The 18202-nt window shown below is 45.5% G+C and overlaps 1 protein-coding gene across 1 annotated transcript in view; it reads left to right on the forward strand.

The window, feature by feature from the left end:
• Positions 1-14768, forward strand: part of VTN (vitronectin) — a 40507-nt gene extending 25739 nt beyond the window's left edge. The window contains exons 6-8 of the mRNA XM_040338353.1: positions 4756-4908; positions 12182-12478; positions 14446-14768. Of these exons, the coding sequence (XP_040194287.1) occupies positions 4756-4908; positions 12182-12478; positions 14446-14573 (578 nt within the window). The 3' untranslated portion in view covers positions 14574-14768. The remainder of the gene's footprint in view (positions 1-4755; positions 4909-12181; positions 12479-14445) is intronic.
• The last annotated feature ends 3434 nt before the right edge of the window (positions 14769-18202 follow it).

Genomic DNA, 18202 nt, shown 5'->3' on the forward strand with positions numbered 1-18202 from the left:
CTGTAGAACTGTTAAGAGGAGACTGTGTGAATCAGGCCTTCATGGTAGAATATCTGCTAGGAAACCACTGCTAAAGAAAGGCAACAAGCAGAAGAGACTTGTTTGGGCTAAAGAACACAAGGAATGGACATTAGACCAGTGGAAATCTGTGCTTTGGTCTGATGAGTCCAAACTTGAGATCTTTGGTTCCAACCCCTGTGTCTTTGTGCGACGCAGAAAAGGTGAACGGATGGACTCTACATTCCTGGTTCCCACCGTGAAGCATGGAGGTGGAGGTGTGATGGTGTGGGGGTGCTTTGCTGGTGACACTGTTGGGGGTTTATTCAAAATTTAAGGCATACTGAACCAGCATGGCTACCACAGCATCTTGCAGCGGCATGCTATTCCATCCGGTTTGCGTTTAGTTGGACCATCATTTATTTTTCAACAGGACAATGACCCCAAACACACCTCCAGGCTGTGTAAGGGCTATTTGACCAAGAAGGAGAGTGATGGAATGCTGTGCCAGGTGACTACCTCTTGAAGCTCATCAAGAGAATGCCAAGAGTGTGCCAAGCAGTAATCAAAGCAAAAGGTGGCTACTATGAAGAACCTAGAATATGAAATATTATGTTATGTATAATTCCACATGTGTTCATTCATAGTTTTGATGCCTTCAGTGTGAATCTACAATTTTCATAGTCATGAAAATAAAGAAAACTCTTTGAATGAGAAGGTGTGTCCAAACTTTTGGTCTGTACTGTGTATATATAAATAAATTATAATGGGTGACACTCTTAGTTGCACTTTTTCTGGGGAACTTTACAGAAAGCAGTTGTGGTGCTAAAATGAGTCTTGAGGAATTATCAGACTGGCAAGATGTTGCCTTTGCTTTATCCAAAATTTCGATTAATACTACATTAATTGAAGCAAATTATAAAACACTTCTACGATGGTATTTGGTCCCGACCAGAGTCGCTAGGATGCACCCGTCCGCATCGCCCCATTGCTTCAGACGTTGTGGACAGATGGGTACAATGCTTCATGTTTGGTGGCAATGCCCCGTGGTCACTAGATTTTGGATTCGTATATTTAATCTAATTTACTCGGTAACGGGGGTTAATATACGTTGATCCCTCCAATCAGCGCTTTTTCATAAGTTACCTGATGAGGTTCCCAAGAAATCGACGAAACTAATCACATATATGTTTTTGGCGGCTAGAATAACCATTGCTAAATATTGGAAGCAGTCGATGGTTCCCCTTGATTATGTGAAGAACAAACTTAATTGGATCATGGTTAACGACAGACTCACCTGTATCCTTCGAAATTCTACTAAGAAATTCGATATAACGTGGGATCCGTGGATACGTTACTTATCTTCACCTTACAGTGCTTCAGGTTGACCCTCTTCTCTTCTTCTTCTCTTCTTTTCTTCTCTCTTTTTCTTTTTTTTCTTTTCTTTCCTTTTCTCTTTTTTCTTAAAACAATATTTAATGTTGAATTGGTTATTGTTGTCATTGTCGCTAACTATGGGATGCTTTGGTGGAATTTCTATTTCCACGTTGACATAAGGCTGGTAGAAGTTTACGGAGGGGTTTCTTTTTTCTCTCCCCTTTCCTGCCCTTCCCTACCCTTCCTTATCCTTCTCTATCCTTCCCTACCGTTCCTAATCCCCCCCTCCTTTTTCTTCCCTTCTTTCTTCCCCTCTTCCTCCCCTGTTCTTTATATTATATATCTTTCTTCATGTGAGAATCATTCCTAAGATTATGGGTTAATATGGCTTCCTGGGACAACCACTAATTGGACCCTAGGGAGTTAAAGCGGATGTGCCATGGGAACAAAATATTAAAAGCCAGCAGCTACAAATACTGCAGCTGCTGACTTTTAATATTAGGACACTTACCTGTCCTGGAGTCCAGCGCCGATCGCAGCAGAGCACGAGCGATCGCTCGTCACTCTGCTGCTCCCCCCGCCATCCACGCTGAGGGAACCAGGAAGTGAAGCGCTGCGGCTTCACTGCCCGGTTCCCTACGGCGCATGCGCGAGTCGCGCTGCGCCCGCCGATTGGCTCACACGCTGTGTGCTGGGAGCCGAGTGTTCCCAGCACACAACGGGCGACAGACGGGATGTGACGGAATGCCCGTCTTTCGCCCGTATCGTGTGGCCGGAAGTGGGTGCAAATACCTGTCTTTAGACAGGTGTCTGCACCCCCCTCCCCCCTGAAAGGTGTCAAATGTGACACCGGAGGGGGGGAGGGTTCCGATCAGCGGGACTCCACTTTAGGGTGGAGAACCGCTTTAAGAATATAACTCATTAGCTTTACTCTTATTTTATTTTTTATTTCAAGTTTCTTTTGCCATTCAATGAATATGTTAAAATCTGAAGAGGGAAAGGATACGGTAAAAAGGGGACATTGTGTTTTTTTCCTTGACTATTCTTATGTCATATGGTTATGTTAACGGACTTTTCCGCTAATTGCATTTTGTGTTGAGTCCCTTTTTTTATCTATAGGCTTTATATTCACGTTTATTTGTATGAATACTATAATCTGACAAGAGCTCGATTGTTACTTTACTCTTTGTCATTTGTGCCTTGTACAACATTGCTTATTTTCAATAAAAATATTGAAAAGTAAAATGAGTCTTGAATAGCAGACACACCTTTCTTTCTTCCAGACTACAAATGTAAAAGTGCATCTCTCAGCACTGTAAAGGTATACGCATAATAGGTTCAGCCAGGGTACTTCTAAATACTATCCTCCATAGCCTGAGAGTCACAAATCCTGAACCTAATCTAATTTGAAAGATTCAACTTCATAGTAGTTTTTCTGACCATACCTCTCACCCCCCCTCCCTGTGTTCTTCTTGGCCAAGTAGGCTGTCTATCAAAGTTTATCTCCCTGTACCATATCTTCATTCACTATCCTATAACCTAGATCAGGGGTCTCCAAACTTTCTAAACAAAGGACCAGTTTATGGTCCATTACGGGGGCCAGACTTGGGTCATTGGGAGTAGAAAATGTCCAGTGGGAGTAAATAATACCATATCTTTAGTGTCAGTGGCAGGACTAGTGCCCCATCGTTGGTGTCAATGGAAAGAATTGATGGTGTCAGTTGGAGAAGTAGTGCCCCATTGTTGTCAGCAACAAGAATTATGCCCCATTGGAGTTGGATGGCTCACCCCTGCAGACTCAGAGGAAAGGGCTCACCCCTGCAGACTCAGAGGAAAGGGCTCACCCCTGCAGACTCAGAGGAAAGGGCTCACCCCTGCAGACTCAGAGGAAAGGGCTCCCCCCTGCAGACTCAGAGAAAAAGGGCTCCCCCTGCAGACTCAGAGGAAAGGGATCACCGCTGCAGACTCAGAGGAAAGGGCTCACCCCTGCAGACTCAGAGGAAAGGGCTCACCCCTGCAGACTCAGAGGAAAGGGCTCACCCCTGGAGAATCAGAGGAAAGGGATCACCGCTGGAGAATCAGAAGAAAGGGCTTACCCCTGCAGACTCAGAGGAAAGGGCTCACCCCTGGAGAATCAGAGGAAAGGGATCACCGCTGGAGAATCAGAGGAAAGGGCTCACAGCAGGAGAATCCAAGGACAGGGATCACAGCAGGAGAATCCAAGGACAGGGATCACTGCAGGAGAATCCAAGGACAGGGATCACTGCTGGAGAATCAGAGGACAGGGATCACTGCTGGAGAAACCAAGGACAGGGATCACCGCTGGAGAAACCAAGGACAGGGATCACCGCTGGAGAAACCAAGGACAGGGATCACCGCTGGAGAAACCAAGGACAGGGATCACCGCTGGAGAAACCAAGGACAGGGATCACAGCAGGAGAATCCAAGGACAGGGATCACTGCAGGAGAATCCAAGGACAGGGATCACCGCTGGAGTATCAGAGGACAGGGATCACCGCTGTAGAATCAGAGGACAGAAATCACCGCTGGAGAATCAGAGGACAGGGACCCCTGGCAGGTCACTTGGCAGAGCTCCTTTCCCATCCCAGCACTGTATACAGCTCCCCCCCCCCCACACTACAGAGGGCTGTGATAATATGACAAGGAGGCTTCAGGGCCCCCTGGAGCTAGGGGGTGGGGTTGCGATTGTGACCCCTGCAACCCCTTATGCTACGCCCTTGCTCCTGCTCCAGGTGAGCTACTCTGTATATACCTGACTATCTGTACCCACAGTTTAAAGCTGAACTCCATCGTTACCCTCAGTCTTGAACTGTTGCGGCTGGAGGATGTCTGTCATCATCCAGCTCTTTCCTCTGCAGCCATACTGTCCCTGGTTTACTCCTTTTGTCATTGGATTTCAGTTCTTGCGATTATGGAGGCACAGCATCACATGGGAGTTACATGGGTCAGTCTACATGCAATGCAACCAGCCTCCACCTATTCCTCCAGACTGACACCCACCCATCAAGGCATTTTGATAATTATATAACTCCTCCCAAGAGCCAGACCACTGCTTATATCAGGGCTGAGGGCTCTTGAGAGGAGTACTGAGGCAGGGTGCGATGATATTATCAGGAAGCTATGTACAGTGCTCCGCCACCAACCAGTATATTATATGCATAGAGAAGCACAGAGACCCAGTGATGAGATCGCTGGGTCTAAAATAATGTTTATAATAAGAAGGGAAAGGTTTTGTTTAAATATGTCATTTGCAGGTTGATGAGGGGGGGAAGAAAAACCAGGGAAGTAGATAACACCTTTAAAATGTATTTTGGTTATAGTTGTTTCTAAAACTTGCTCTTCTCTAAACCATCTTTACAGGCAGACAATACTGGCAGTATGAATTCACTCAGCAACCCACCAGAGAGGAGTGTCTTGGCTCACCCCCATCAGAGATATTTACACGATATGCAGCAATGCAAGATGACAGCTGGGAAGATATATTCAGCCTACTGTTTGGGAAATTGTTCACAGGTAGATCTGCTCTCCGCAATCTGCATTAACATTGAAATGTTTTTTATTTTGTTTTTTTGTTTTTTTTACAGCATACAAAGTAGCAGAATCCAAAAGACCGAAAGGAAAGCATCCTTACAAAGTTAATGTGGTATTAAACCCAAACACAGAAATGTATTATACAATGGAACCTTGGTTTACGAGTAACGCGGTTAATGAGCGCTTTGAATAACGAGCAACTTTTTTTTTAGATCCTGACTCGGTTTGCAAGCAGAATTCAAGCTAATGGGGTGTGCAGTACCGCATTTGGCCTGAGGTGCAGGGGGCACCGGTGACACTCGGAACAGTTCGGAGCCGTTTGTGAATACTCTGTTTCCGAACCTTTCCTGAGGGTTTCTGAGATCAGCCGAGCTGCCCCTGAGTTTTTCCCAAGGCTCTCCAGCGCCTCCCACCTCTGGCCACATGCGGTATTGCATGCCATAGAAGTCAATGCGGAAGTAATTATCTTCAGTTCCGTTGACTTCTATGGGGAAACTCATTTTGATATGCGAGTGCTTTGGATTACAAGCTTTCTTCTGAAACGGATTATGTTCGTAATCCAAGGTTTCACTGTATTGCTGATTACCAATCTTTAGGCCTCTTTCACACGGAGCAGACCGTTTTTGTGTGTGAGCTGTCGGCGGACAGGGCGGTCCACGCACACAGTGAAGAGACCGCCCTGTCTCTCCTCCGCTCTCTCCCCTATGGGGAATCGGATGAAGACGGACCGTCTGTCCGTCTGCATAAAAACCGTTCCGCCGGACGGAAGAAAAATAGGGTTTTCTTCCGTCCGAAAACCGGATCCCGACGGACGCAGACGTTAGCGGATGCTCCATGCGCTAACGGACGCGATCCCATAGGGATACATTACAAGTCCGTAAACAGACTTGTAATAAGCGGACGAACGGAGCGGACGTGTGAAAGGACCCTTAAATGTGATGACATTTGTTTCCTTTTTTTGTCCGTTTTTTTCCACCTGTTGATCTGGCCATTAAGTTTTTTTTGTTTTTTTTCAACTTCCTTTAACAGACTAAGCTGTCCAGTAAAAGTGACAGTTAGATGTATGTTTTTTGAACTGAGATAAGCTGTGATGGTGACTATCACAGCTTATGTCCAATGTGCAGGAGTTTATTAACCACTTGAGACCCGCGCTATTGACAAAAGACGTCAACAGCGCGGTTCTCAGGTGCCAACTGGACGTCATTTGAAAGCATTACCCGCGCGCGCCTCTGGGGGGCGCGCAGCGGGTAAACACTGTCCCGGCGCAAAGCTGGGAAGCCGATGCGTGTACCTGGCGGCCGCGATGTCCGCCGGGTACACGCGATCGTCGGTAAGACAGCAGGGACGTGGAGCTCTGTGTGTAAACACAGAGCTCCACGTGCTGTCAGAGGAGAGGAGACCGATCTGTGTCCCTTGTACATAGGGACACAGCATCGGTCACCTCCCCCAGTCACCCCCCTCCCCCCACACAGTTAGAACACACCTAGGATACACATTTAACCCCTTCCTCACCCCCTAGTGTTAACCCCTTCACTGCCAGTCACATTTATACAGTAATTAGTGCATTTTTATAGCACTGATCGCTGTATAAATGTGAATGGCGCCAAATTTGTGTCAAAAGTGTCCAATACGTCCGTCGCAATATCGCAGTCCCAATAAAAATCGCAGATCGCCGCCATTACTAGTAAAAAAAATAAAAAAAAAATCATAATTCTGTCCCCTATTTTGTAGGCGCTATAACTTTTGCGCAAACCAGTCGCTTATTGCGATTTTTTTTTTTTTTTTTACAAAAATACGTCGAAAAATACGTATCGGCCTTAACTGAGAAAAAAAATACTTTTTTTTTTAAAAAAAATTGGGATATTTATTATAGCAACAAGTAAAAAATATATATATATTTTTTAAATTGTCGCTCTTTTTTTGTTTATAGCGCAAACAATAAAAACCGCAGAGGTGATCAAATACCACCAAAATAAAGCTCTATATGTGGGGAAAAAAGGACGTCAATTTTATTTGGGAGCCACGTCGCACGACCGCGCAAATGTCAGTTAAAGCGACGCAGTACCGTAAGCTGAAATTTCGCCTGGGAACGAAGGGGGTTTATGTGCCCAGTAAGCAAGTGGTTAAGCTACGATGAGGAGTGGAGATGATGTTTTCTGCTCCTCATTGCAACTCAGTGGAAGTTGCCGGTAATTCCAATACACATGGCCAGGTCAAAAAAGGTGTGATGTAAGCACCTGACTGGCCAATGGTCTCCCTCCCTGATTCTTCACCTTAGAGGTGGCAGGGAGAGAAGAGGGAGTCAACCGTATAAATGTATAAAAAAAGACAGAGATATAGCCAGGTGCTGGCTAAATTGCCTGTGTCATTGTGGGACATGTTATAACATCAGCAGTAGTGTATTTAGGTTTTGTGCTGCCCTAGGCCTGACTAAACTTGGGCACCCCCTAATTTAAATATGACCCACCCTTCCTGTCAAGGCCACACCCCTTTCTGTTTAAGACCCACCCTGAAATTTTTGAGTGGGGACAGTAGTTCTCAGGGACGGGGGGGGGGCAATGGATTCCTTTAATTTGCATATATTTCCTCTCCTGTTTGGCTATGGGGCAGGAAATGAAGGGAAATCTTTGCAATGGAACAGGGATGGTAAAAAATAAACTGACAGGGGCTATAACCCTCCCTTACTCTATCCAAAATGAAAAAAAAAAGTGTTGCCTATAGTTCTACTTTAAGCACAAATTTCTGATAATTTTATGGAGAGGACTAAGAAGATATAGCCATGCCAGTGGTGCAGCAGAAAACATATAGCACAGTGAGGAAGGTGTGTGGTCCAGGATGATAGGACAGTCAAAATTAGAAGCCACTTGCGTTACACTAACAGTGTAGCGCAAGCCATCGGGGACTTTTTCTGTGCTGCCCCCCTGCAAAGTGCTGCCCTAGGCCTGGGCCTTGTTGGTCTAGGCCAGGATACAGCATTGAACATCAGTCGGCTTTCCTCTAGAACTCAGCCTGGATACTGTGTCATCATTTTCCTGATGGCAGAGTAAGCAAAGACCACACATGAGAACTTATGATCTTGGGACATGTAGTTTGAGGAGCCAGGATTTGCAGTGGATCTGGACCATTGCGGACTACAATTTCCAGCTGGCTGGGAGAAAGAACAAAATGCTGGGAGAAGAGATATATAGCCTAGTCTGGGGAAGGGGTCACGCTCTCTGAACCACGACCTTTACCTGCAAGCAAAGCCCTGGAAGGTCAGAGTATAGCCACTAGTACTAATCACAATAGCTCTGCGGGAGGGATTCCCCTAATAACACTGGGGCAGATCCACAGCCAGCCGCCGTAACTTATCTTTTCCCATTTAAGTTACACTGCCGGAAAATTTCTACCTAAGTGCCCGATCCACAAAGCACTTACCTAGAAATTTTCGGGTGTGTAACTTAAATTCCGCCGGCGCAAGGCGTTCCTATTCAAATGGGGGCGAGTCCCATTTAAATTAGGCGCGCTCCCACGCTGGACGTACTGCGCATGCTCGTGACGTCATTTTCCCAACGGGCATAGCGCGGTTTTACGTTACGCCGAGTTTTGTGAATCGCGCCGGGTAAAAAAATGTTGCGTCGGGAAAAAAAAAAGATACGGCGGGAAAAAAAAAAAAAAAAAATAACAGCGTCGCGGGTAAGAAGGGTCTACTTTTACAAGGTGTAAACAGTTTACACTTTGTAAAAGCAGCCCTAAAGTTACGCAGGCAAACTAATACTTACAGAGAAAAAACAAAGCAGAAAAGCTTCGTGGATCTCCGTAAGTGCTAATTTGCATACCCGAAGCGGCATTTCAACTCTAAATGCCCCCAGCGGCGGATGCGGTACTGCATCCTAAGATCCGGCAGTGTAAGTCTCTTACACATGCCGGATCTTCTGTCTATCTCTTGGAAACTGATTCTGTGGATCAGTTCCAAAGATAGAAACAGGGATACGACGGCGTATCAGTAGATACGCCGGCGTATCCCTTTTGAGGATCTGGCCCACTGACTCTGCTGATGAGGGAATCAAGCAATTTTATTTTTCCTGCAGCCACTGGAAATTGCTTCATCTATGGCCAAATTAACAGGAATCTAGAACATAGAATCTCACCAGCACATCATAAACTCAGGGCATAGCCATTTATTGTACACAGTGTAAAGCCCCATACATAGAGCAGAATGTCGGAAAACATTTTGCCGGTACAAAAAACACCGGCAGACATTCTGCCTGTGTGCATGTCGGTCTATTCAATAGACTCCCGATCAGCGCTCCCAACCAATGGCAGAGAGCGCTGATCGGAGGGTTCTGGTGGGGGGGGCGTTCCCCAGCTTCTGTCAGAACACAGCAGCTCAGCGGGGGAGATCGCTGGACTAATTTTGCATAGTCAATACATCGGCTCCGACTGGAGCTGTCAGTAGTGTGTAGTGGCCATAAGCGGGGCTGGACTGGGACAGAAATTTGGCCCTGGACTTCATCCAGACCGGCCCACTTTAATTCAATAAAATGCTGCCCCCACCCCCCCGAAAAATCAAGCCCACCAAAAGGCCCCTACATCCATTATTGTATATCATGAGAGGGTGAGAGAGAGGGGAATGAGAGAGAGAGAGAGAGAGGGAGGGTTGAGGGAAAGGGAGTGAAAGGGGGGAGTGTAAGAAAAAGAGAGTGAGTGTAAAAGAGAGGGGGTGAGTGTAGGACCCCTTTTTACACTGAGGCTTTTTTTAGGCGCTTTTGGGCGCCTGTAAAGCGACTGAAAAACGCTTCCACTGCAGTCCCAGTGTGAAAGCCTGAGTGCTTTCACACTGGGGCGCTGCCAGGGCGTTAAAAAAAAGTCCTCCAAGCAGCATCTCTGTTTTAAAAAACGGCCCACTGAGCCATCGGCCCACCGGGAAACTCCCTGTAGTCCCTATGGCCAGTCCATCCCTGGCCATAAGCAATGTTTTGGAGTGAAAACAGGAGTGCCTGATAAGGAGGCTTAGTGCTCTGAAACCCTTATTACTTTATCTGAAAAGAGATTACAAAAAAGCTTTTTGGCTGGAGTTAGGCTTTAACCACTTAAAGACCGCCTACAACATATATGCTGTGGCAAGCAAAATCACGTACCTGTACATCATTTAGTGCAATAGATACTGGGGGCATCCACGGGCCCGGATTTCCCACAAGGCCACCGATGTTAGGCCTCGGGGTGGCAAGGCACAAAGGGGCGGCAGCGGCATGGAGTCCCCCGACGGCCGGAACATACAGTTAAGGGTGGTAAGCTGCTTTCTAGCAGGACTAAATGTAGTGTGGGGGAATCCGCTTGCTCGTTAACAAGTGATTGTGGCGATGTCGCTGAAATCACTTGTAAAATGTGTGCTGCCGTCCGTCCTCCCCTCCCCCCCCCCCCCCATATACCTCTCTGTCCCCTCTCTCTCCGTTCTCCACCTAGCCGCCGAGTCTGTCTCCTGTCCCTCCCCCTGATGTACACAGTGAGAAGGGTGAGCTGTGCTCTTCCCATCTCAGCTGTGACAGGAGTTCTAGCACAGTTCTAGGACTCCTGTTTTGTAGGTGACAGGGTCAATAAAGAGAACCTGTCACCTCCAATTGCTATCACACAGGTAATTGTTTTCTCCTGTGTGATAGCAATAAAGTTAGGTGAAAAAAAATAAGAAATAATGAAATTAAAGCGGTGGTTCCCCTAAAAATAAAATTTTAACATTGCTTTTCCCAAATAAATTACGATTAGAATCGGCCGGTTTTATAAAGTTTTATAAAAAAAAAAAGGTCCGTATATACCGTTTGTTATTTTCGTTCCCACCGCCACTTCCGGGTACGATGCTGGCGGTGGGCGTTCCTAATTGATGGACAGGCATCCGACCGACGCATACATCGCGTCACGAGATGCCGAAAGAAGCCGAACGTCGGTGCGGCTCTATACGACGCATGCGCACCGACGTTCGGCTTCTTTCGGCATCTCGTGACGCGATGTATGCGTCGGTCGGATGCCTGTCCATCAATTAGGAACGCCCACCGCCAGCATCGTACCCGGAAGTGGGGATGGGAACGAAAATAACAAACGGTATGTACGGACCTTTTTTTTTTATAAAACCGGCCGATTCTAGTCGTAATTTATTTGGGAAAAGCAATGTTAAAATTTTATTTTTAGGGGAACCACCTCTTTAATAAAATTCAAAAAGTATTCAGAAAGTAAAGAATAAGAAAAATAATAATAATAAAAAAATAAAAGTATACAAAAAAAAAGGAAACGACAAGTTACAAATAAATAAAAATAAAAAAAGTAATAAAAAAGTAAAAAAAATAAAACAAAATATTTGAACTAACCGTCTGCCCCTGCCATCCGGTTACCATTCTCCGTTGATTTGGGGGTGGGGGGTGGTTTGGTTGGCAGGGAGGGGGTGCATTGCGGAACCTGGCCCTGGGGGGGCAGGGAGAGCAAATCCGGCCCTGGGCATCCATTATGTAAACAAGGCAGATCACCGTTCTCACAGGGGAGGACACAGAGATCTTCGGTTCCTGCTTAGCAGGAACATGAATCCCTGTGTTCCCCCAGTCAGTGCGTCCCCCACACAGTTAGCAAGAACCTCCTAGGGACACACTTAACCCCTGATGTTAACCCGTTAACTGACAGTATCATTAGTACAGTGACAGTGCATATTTTAGCACTGATCACTGTAATAATGTCACTGGTTCCCAAAAAAGTGTCAAAAGTGTCAGTTAGGTGTCCAATTTATCGAACGCAATGTTGCAGTCCCGCTAAAAATCACTGATCGCCATTACTAGTAAAAAAAAGAAAATGCCATAAAAATATCCCATAGTTTGCAGACGCTATAACTTTTGTGCAAACCAGTCATTATACATTTATTGGGATTTTTTTTTTACCAAAAATATATAACAGAATACACATTGGCCTTAATTGATGAAGAAATTCGATTTTTTACATTTTTTTTATTGGATGTGTTTCAAAATTGGCGCTTTTTTTGCTTATAGGGCAAAAAATAATAAACGCGGAGGTGTTTAAATATCACCAAAAGAAATCTCCATTTGTGGGAAAACAAGGACATCCATTTATTTGGGTACAGCATCGCAATTGTCAGTTAAAGTAACGCACTGCCATATTGCAAAAAATGGCCTGGTCATTAAGGGTGTAAAACCTTCCGGGGCTGAAGTGGTTAAACAGCTTTATAGACTGAAAAATAGATGGATTTGTACAATAAAAATACAAATCATTATTCACACAGGAAACAGTGCAGAACCTAAATCTATATCCAGGGACTGGAGAGGAGTGCCTTATGGAGTGAATGCTGTACTGCCAAGCAGGATTTATATACCCCAGCAGAAACAACCTGCATTGCGCCGGAGCAAGAGGAGAAAGAGCAGCCGCAGGAAGAACCGTAGGAGGAGACCATCAAAACCATCATATTATGACTTCAGTGACTTATATGACTTTGATGATTATGAAGATGATCCTGACTGGCTTCCCCCTGAAAGTCAACCCACCTGCCAACCCGTTCAGAGTGTTTTCTTCTTTAAAGATGGTAGGTTGCATTATTGTACCAAGAGCATTTTTATTACAGGTCTGTTAAGCAGGATGGTTTAATTTTAAGACCAACCCCATTTGTAAAATGCCCCCCTATGCAATCTAGAAGTATTTGAGTGAGAACACTCTAAATGTTGACCATGAAAATACAATGTTGCAGCCCCCAGAAATATGCTAAAAATATTTAGCTTACAGATGGCTTCTAGCTGCTTCTTCTGGGCATTAATGATGGGCTTGGGTGCAGGGCCGGGACAAGGGGTGGGCAGGAGGGACGGCTTCCCTGGGCACTATGGTATCATGTGAGGTGGGGGGCCCCATAGGGATATTGGAGGGAGGAAGGAGGAATTTTGGGAATCGGCAGGGGGTAAGTATTGTTCTAGGAGGGGAAATTTAGTGGTAAGAGTGGTGATTTAGGGGGATTCGTGTTGGCAGGGAGGTGGTGGAAGAAGAAGATTTGTGCTGGGAGGGGGAATATAGGGGAAATTTGTGCTGGTAGGGGGGATTTGAAGTGGTGGGGAGAAAATGTATACTAGGAGGGGACATTTTAGTGGTAGAGGAATTGTGCTAAGAGGGATTCCTTTTTGGGGGAGGGCTATCTAGCTGGGGGGCTGTGGGGGGTGAGGGGGTAAATATTTGAGCTGAGATGGGGGATTTAAGAATGGGTGTGCATTTGTACTGGGATGAGGGGGGATTTATGCTTAGGGGGGATTAGTGCTCAGTGGTTTTGTGGGTGGAATTTTGCTGGCACAAAATTATCATACATCTTGGGGGGGGGGGGTGCAGTTTGGCAAATGTGTTAAATTACACATGTTGTGCCTTTTCAATTTTCAATAAAACCTTTGTTTGCTGTAAGCAGCCTTTTGGGACTTTCTCTATTCAGACATTGCCCTTGCATATGTGAGCTGAGCACATGGAAAGATGGAGTGTAGGTTAAGTATGTTTCTGGCCTCGTACACACGACCGAACATGTCCGCTGAAACTGGTCCGTCAGACCAGTTTCCGCGGACATGTTCGGTCGTGTGTAGGACCGACCGGACAATTTTCCGGCCGACCGGACAGGTTTCCAGCGGACAAATGTTTCTTAGCATGCTAAGAAACATGTCCACTGGAAGCCTGTCCGCCGGACATGTCCGATGGTCAGTACGACTCATCGGACATGTCCGCTGGCCCGAGAACCCGCGCATTGCGTTGAAGTGATTCGACGCATGCGTGGAAGCATTGAACTTCCGAGTTCGCACACGTCGCCACGTCATCGTCGCCGTCACGTCGCCACCGCGTCGTCACCGCGTATTCTGTCTGCGCGGAATTTGGTCTGATGGTGTGTACAGCCATCAGACCAAATTCTCCCAGCGGACATGTCCGATAAAAACGGTCCGGCGGGCCGTTTTCATCGGACAGTCCCGTCGTGTGTACGAGGCCTAAGTTTTTTTACAGTGTATTTCTGTAGCTTTAACTGAGCTTTTTTTTTTTAAATAGGATTAGTGGGTGCGACATAAGCAGACCGTGCATTTTCACACAAGGCCCACTTTAACACAAATTAAACAATAACGGGTATATACCATGCATGCATCATGTGGTTAGTACACCTAACTATGTAATATATATTGCACTGCTAATACCAGCGTTGGTGTGTGCCATAGTGTAGGTAATAAACACACTACAGAGGTGGTGGCCCTTCTCCAAGTGAAATAAACAAAACCAATTTATTTGACGCAAAAACTCCTCCATGGTCAATCTACTTGGCAAAAAAAAAAAACACTAAATCAGTCAAATGGAGCATTCAATTGGTTTTCAAGTCGATCAGTTTAGTCACAAATGATCGACTGATGATCAAATCGATAGGTCAGACTTATTAGCAACTACGTGAACAGCGATAGCACATACCTGTACTAGAAAAAGTTGTCCATTAACTTCCCAAAGAGCAGTCTCATCTTGTGTAATTTCTTTTCGTTTTTTTACCAACAGATAAATATTATCGTGTCAACCTCCAGACAAAGCGGGTGGACTACACCTATCCTCCTTATCCTCGCTCAATTGCTGAATACTGGCTGGGCTGTAAGAAGACTTCCAAACAAAAAAAGTCAAGGAGTTAATTTTTATTCTCGATTAAGTCTAGACGTAAAACCCGCTAAGGGTGTGCAGCATGCATTTCTGTATCATCTGAGTAATAATGTTAAAAAAAACAATATAATAATAACAATTTTATTCTTTCAATACACAATAAATATATCTTGTTCATGTAACTTAAATGTACTCATGCCTTTATTTATTAAAAAGTATCTTACTGATGTTGGTCAACTTTTAAGGATTACTGCATGTTATTGCTGAATTACCATCAAATAAAATAAGATATTCGAAAAAATATATATTTTTTAATCCCCTTAGCAATCTATCCCTTATACTCTATTTAAGCCACCCTGATTGCGCTCTTGCATTTCTTATTGCAATCTCTGTCATTTTCGAATGCTGATGGTGACCCTCCATATTAGAGATACTGTCATGGTCCATTCAGGGCAAAGTGACAGTGTAAGTGAAAAGCCCCCATTAACTTGTTATCGATCCCCTACCACTCCTACCTCTAATCTAATTGGCATAAGTGGCCAGCATATGTAGGCTAGCATGTGATAGTGGCGGGTGTACTGGTCAAGAATTAGAGCCAAGCACTGTCATATGATAGAGAGGGTGACGTCACTTCTCCCTCTATACCAGGGGTTCTCAAACTGGGGGTCAAATGACGATTTGCCAGGGGTCACCAAATCCTAGGCTGTTCCTGAAGACCGCACCTCTCTCACAGCCTTTTTGCGGCCACCCAGATGGGCTGTTCCTGGAGCCCGCGGCCACCCATTCAGTCAGTTCAGCTGACTGGAGAGGATTGTGAAGTGGGAGGGGCTGGAGGAGACCCTATCTCCTTATTTCAGCATAGGTGTCACTGCTACGAGACACCACAGAGCTGGAGACACAGTGAAGCCGCAGACACAGTAAGTAACACTACGTGTGATTAAAAGTCCCCACTACAGTTCTCAGTAGATATGTGCATTCCCGTTCGTACGAATGTTTTTTTCGTACGAAAATGTTCATTTTCGTACCCGCAGAATAATGTGTACATACGAAAAAAATAAAGCACCAAAATACGAAAACGACAGGATTACGAATGAGCCGCATAACGAACAACCGCAAATACGAACGAACGATCTGACGAAAATACGACAAAACGAAAACGGCAAAAGAACAAAAATTACATCTATAACAAAAGATTTGCATTCTGTATCCTGTTTGAATCCCCTCTCTGTTCGTATCCTCAGCCGTATGTTCACACGACATCCACAACAAAAGATTTGCATTCTGTATCCTGTTTGAATCCCTTCTCTGTTCGCACCCTCAGCCGTATGTTCACACGACATCCACAACAAAAGACCCGCACCCTGTATTTTGAATTCCTTTTTTCTGTTCGTATTTTGGATTCAACAGAATGCAAATCTTTTGCCACAGATGTCACACGAACACACGACCGAAAACACCAAAAGAAAAAGGACCCAAAACATAGAATGCAAATCCTTTGCCACAGATGTAATTTTCGTTTTTTTGAATGGGCAGTGAGTGTAGTTAGTGAAGCAGCTTCTCTTTTGTGCTGAGTAGTACAGTAAAGCCAAATAAACTTTTCTGTGGCTTTTCATCTGAAGGGAGATCAGTTGGCCAGACTTTTGAACCCAAAAATGGTTTTCTGATGGAGTTTAAAAACGAACAAATTTTCTGACAACGAACGGAAAACGATCGTTTTTATGTTTGTTGTTAAAAAAAGTCTGACCAAGTGTATGGGGCTTAACAATCGTTAATATGGATGAGCCGCGTGTTGAAAGTGCCGCGAATCCCCGCGATATATTTACGAAAGTACAAAATGACGAAAATCCTTTTTCTGTTCGTATCTTCAGTCGCATGCCCACATGACATCCACAACAAATTGTCATAGATGTCACACGAACACACGACCGAAAACATGAACAGAAAAAGGAATCCAAAACACAGAATGCAAATCATTGACGAAAATTCACGAAAATTATTGTCTAACAAGTAACGAACATGAATTAAACAGAATAACGAACCATCCCGCATGTACGAAAATAAAACGGTAACGAAAATATGAAACGATCGTAATACGAAAAAATCTCGTCGTACGAAAAACGAACGGGAACGAACAGGAAAACGGGCGTCTTACGAAAAACGAACGGAAACGAACCTACGGAACGATACGAAACAGAACAAAAAAAAACGAAAAATGTTTCTGTGCACATGTCTAGTTCTCAGATAAGCAGATGACCTTGATCAAGAGCACCTAAGTTGGCTGATGAGAACTCCCCCAGCACTTCCACTCATCCCACTCACATTGAAGACGTGGCATACTTACAACTATTTCTGACCGATGAGGTTATTGAAAATATAGTTACTGAGGCAAACCGGTACCAAGAGCAACAATTAGCTACTAAGCATCAGAAGTTTCCAAGAAGCAGAAAGTGGGAACCAGTGACCAAAGATGATATTTGGACATTTCTGGGCCTAATAATACTTTGGGGAGTGGTGGGGAAAACCCTGCAGAAGTGGTATTGGACAACTAATAAATTACTTGCCACTCCATTCTTTGGCACGGTCATGTCAGAGCAGTGGCGGTGCATCTATAGTAGGCGCAGGAGCTGTCCCCTCTCTCCTGTACACACCCGGCACTCAACAATAGATATATTCATGCATATCTATTGTCGCCGCTGCTGCAGCACTGTCAAAGCCCTGATTGGACAAAGTGATGATGACTTTGTCCAATCACGGCTCAGTGCTCATAGTTCCACCCCACACTATAAAAGGTCCCTTCCTACAGGAAGCGTTTGCAGTGTGTTGTTGGAGTAGAGATAGATAGAGTAGGGCTCTGTTTGCTACTAGCAAGTGTGAAATGTGTTCACTTATTGTGACTCTGAGGGTAGAGTGTTAGTGTAGTGTAAGTATAGTGTAATGTGTGTGTCCGGTGGACACAGTGGTCATGAGATTGCACTGCCAGTGCACATGTGCTCAGTGATATACCAGTATGTCGCTGCGCCTGCAGCAGTAAATGTACTGTGGCAGTGTGGCAAGTGGTTATACCATCTCATATTAAACCGCTCACATTCACCGCACCCTCTATCCCTATCCCCCACTTTTCAGGGGGGCGGCACTGCTCCCCCAGGGACAGCGATATAGCAGAATGACAGCTACAACTTGGTCATCCAGTTCTGGGAGGGCGTCCATTGAGACCCTCCCAAAACTGCACCCCCCATGTGCCAACTGCGGCATGCACCCGGAACGATCTGTGATTGCTGTGTCCTTAGCCTGGACTCCTCCAACTTCCTCCCTGCTCCAACATCACCAGTAAGGTCTGGAGGACAGGCTGAGTGGGGGCCTCAAGGATGATGATGGGCAGGAGATGCAGGCTGCCAGGAAGCCGCTGGAAGGAACAGAGCACCCCGGATCAAGAAGGTGACTGGCATGGAAGGTACCGGGCATCATTCACAGACCTACCTGCAAACAGAGACTGGAACAGGGGGGCAGAGGAGGGACTGCAGATAAGGACAGGGCTAGGGGGTCTCTCTGTCATCTCCCCCCTCACTCCCCTCTCCCTCTTATCCCCCCTCACTCAGCCTCCCCTTCTCTCTCTCATCCCCCCTTCTCTCTCTCTCTCTCTCTCTCTCAGCCCCCCTCTCTA

Source organism: Rana temporaria, chromosome 2 (genome assembly GCF_905171775.1).
Source record: "Rana temporaria chromosome 2, aRanTem1.1, whole genome shotgun sequence".
NCBI classification, from domain to species: domain Eukaryota; kingdom Metazoa; phylum Chordata; class Amphibia; order Anura; family Ranidae; genus Rana; species Rana temporaria.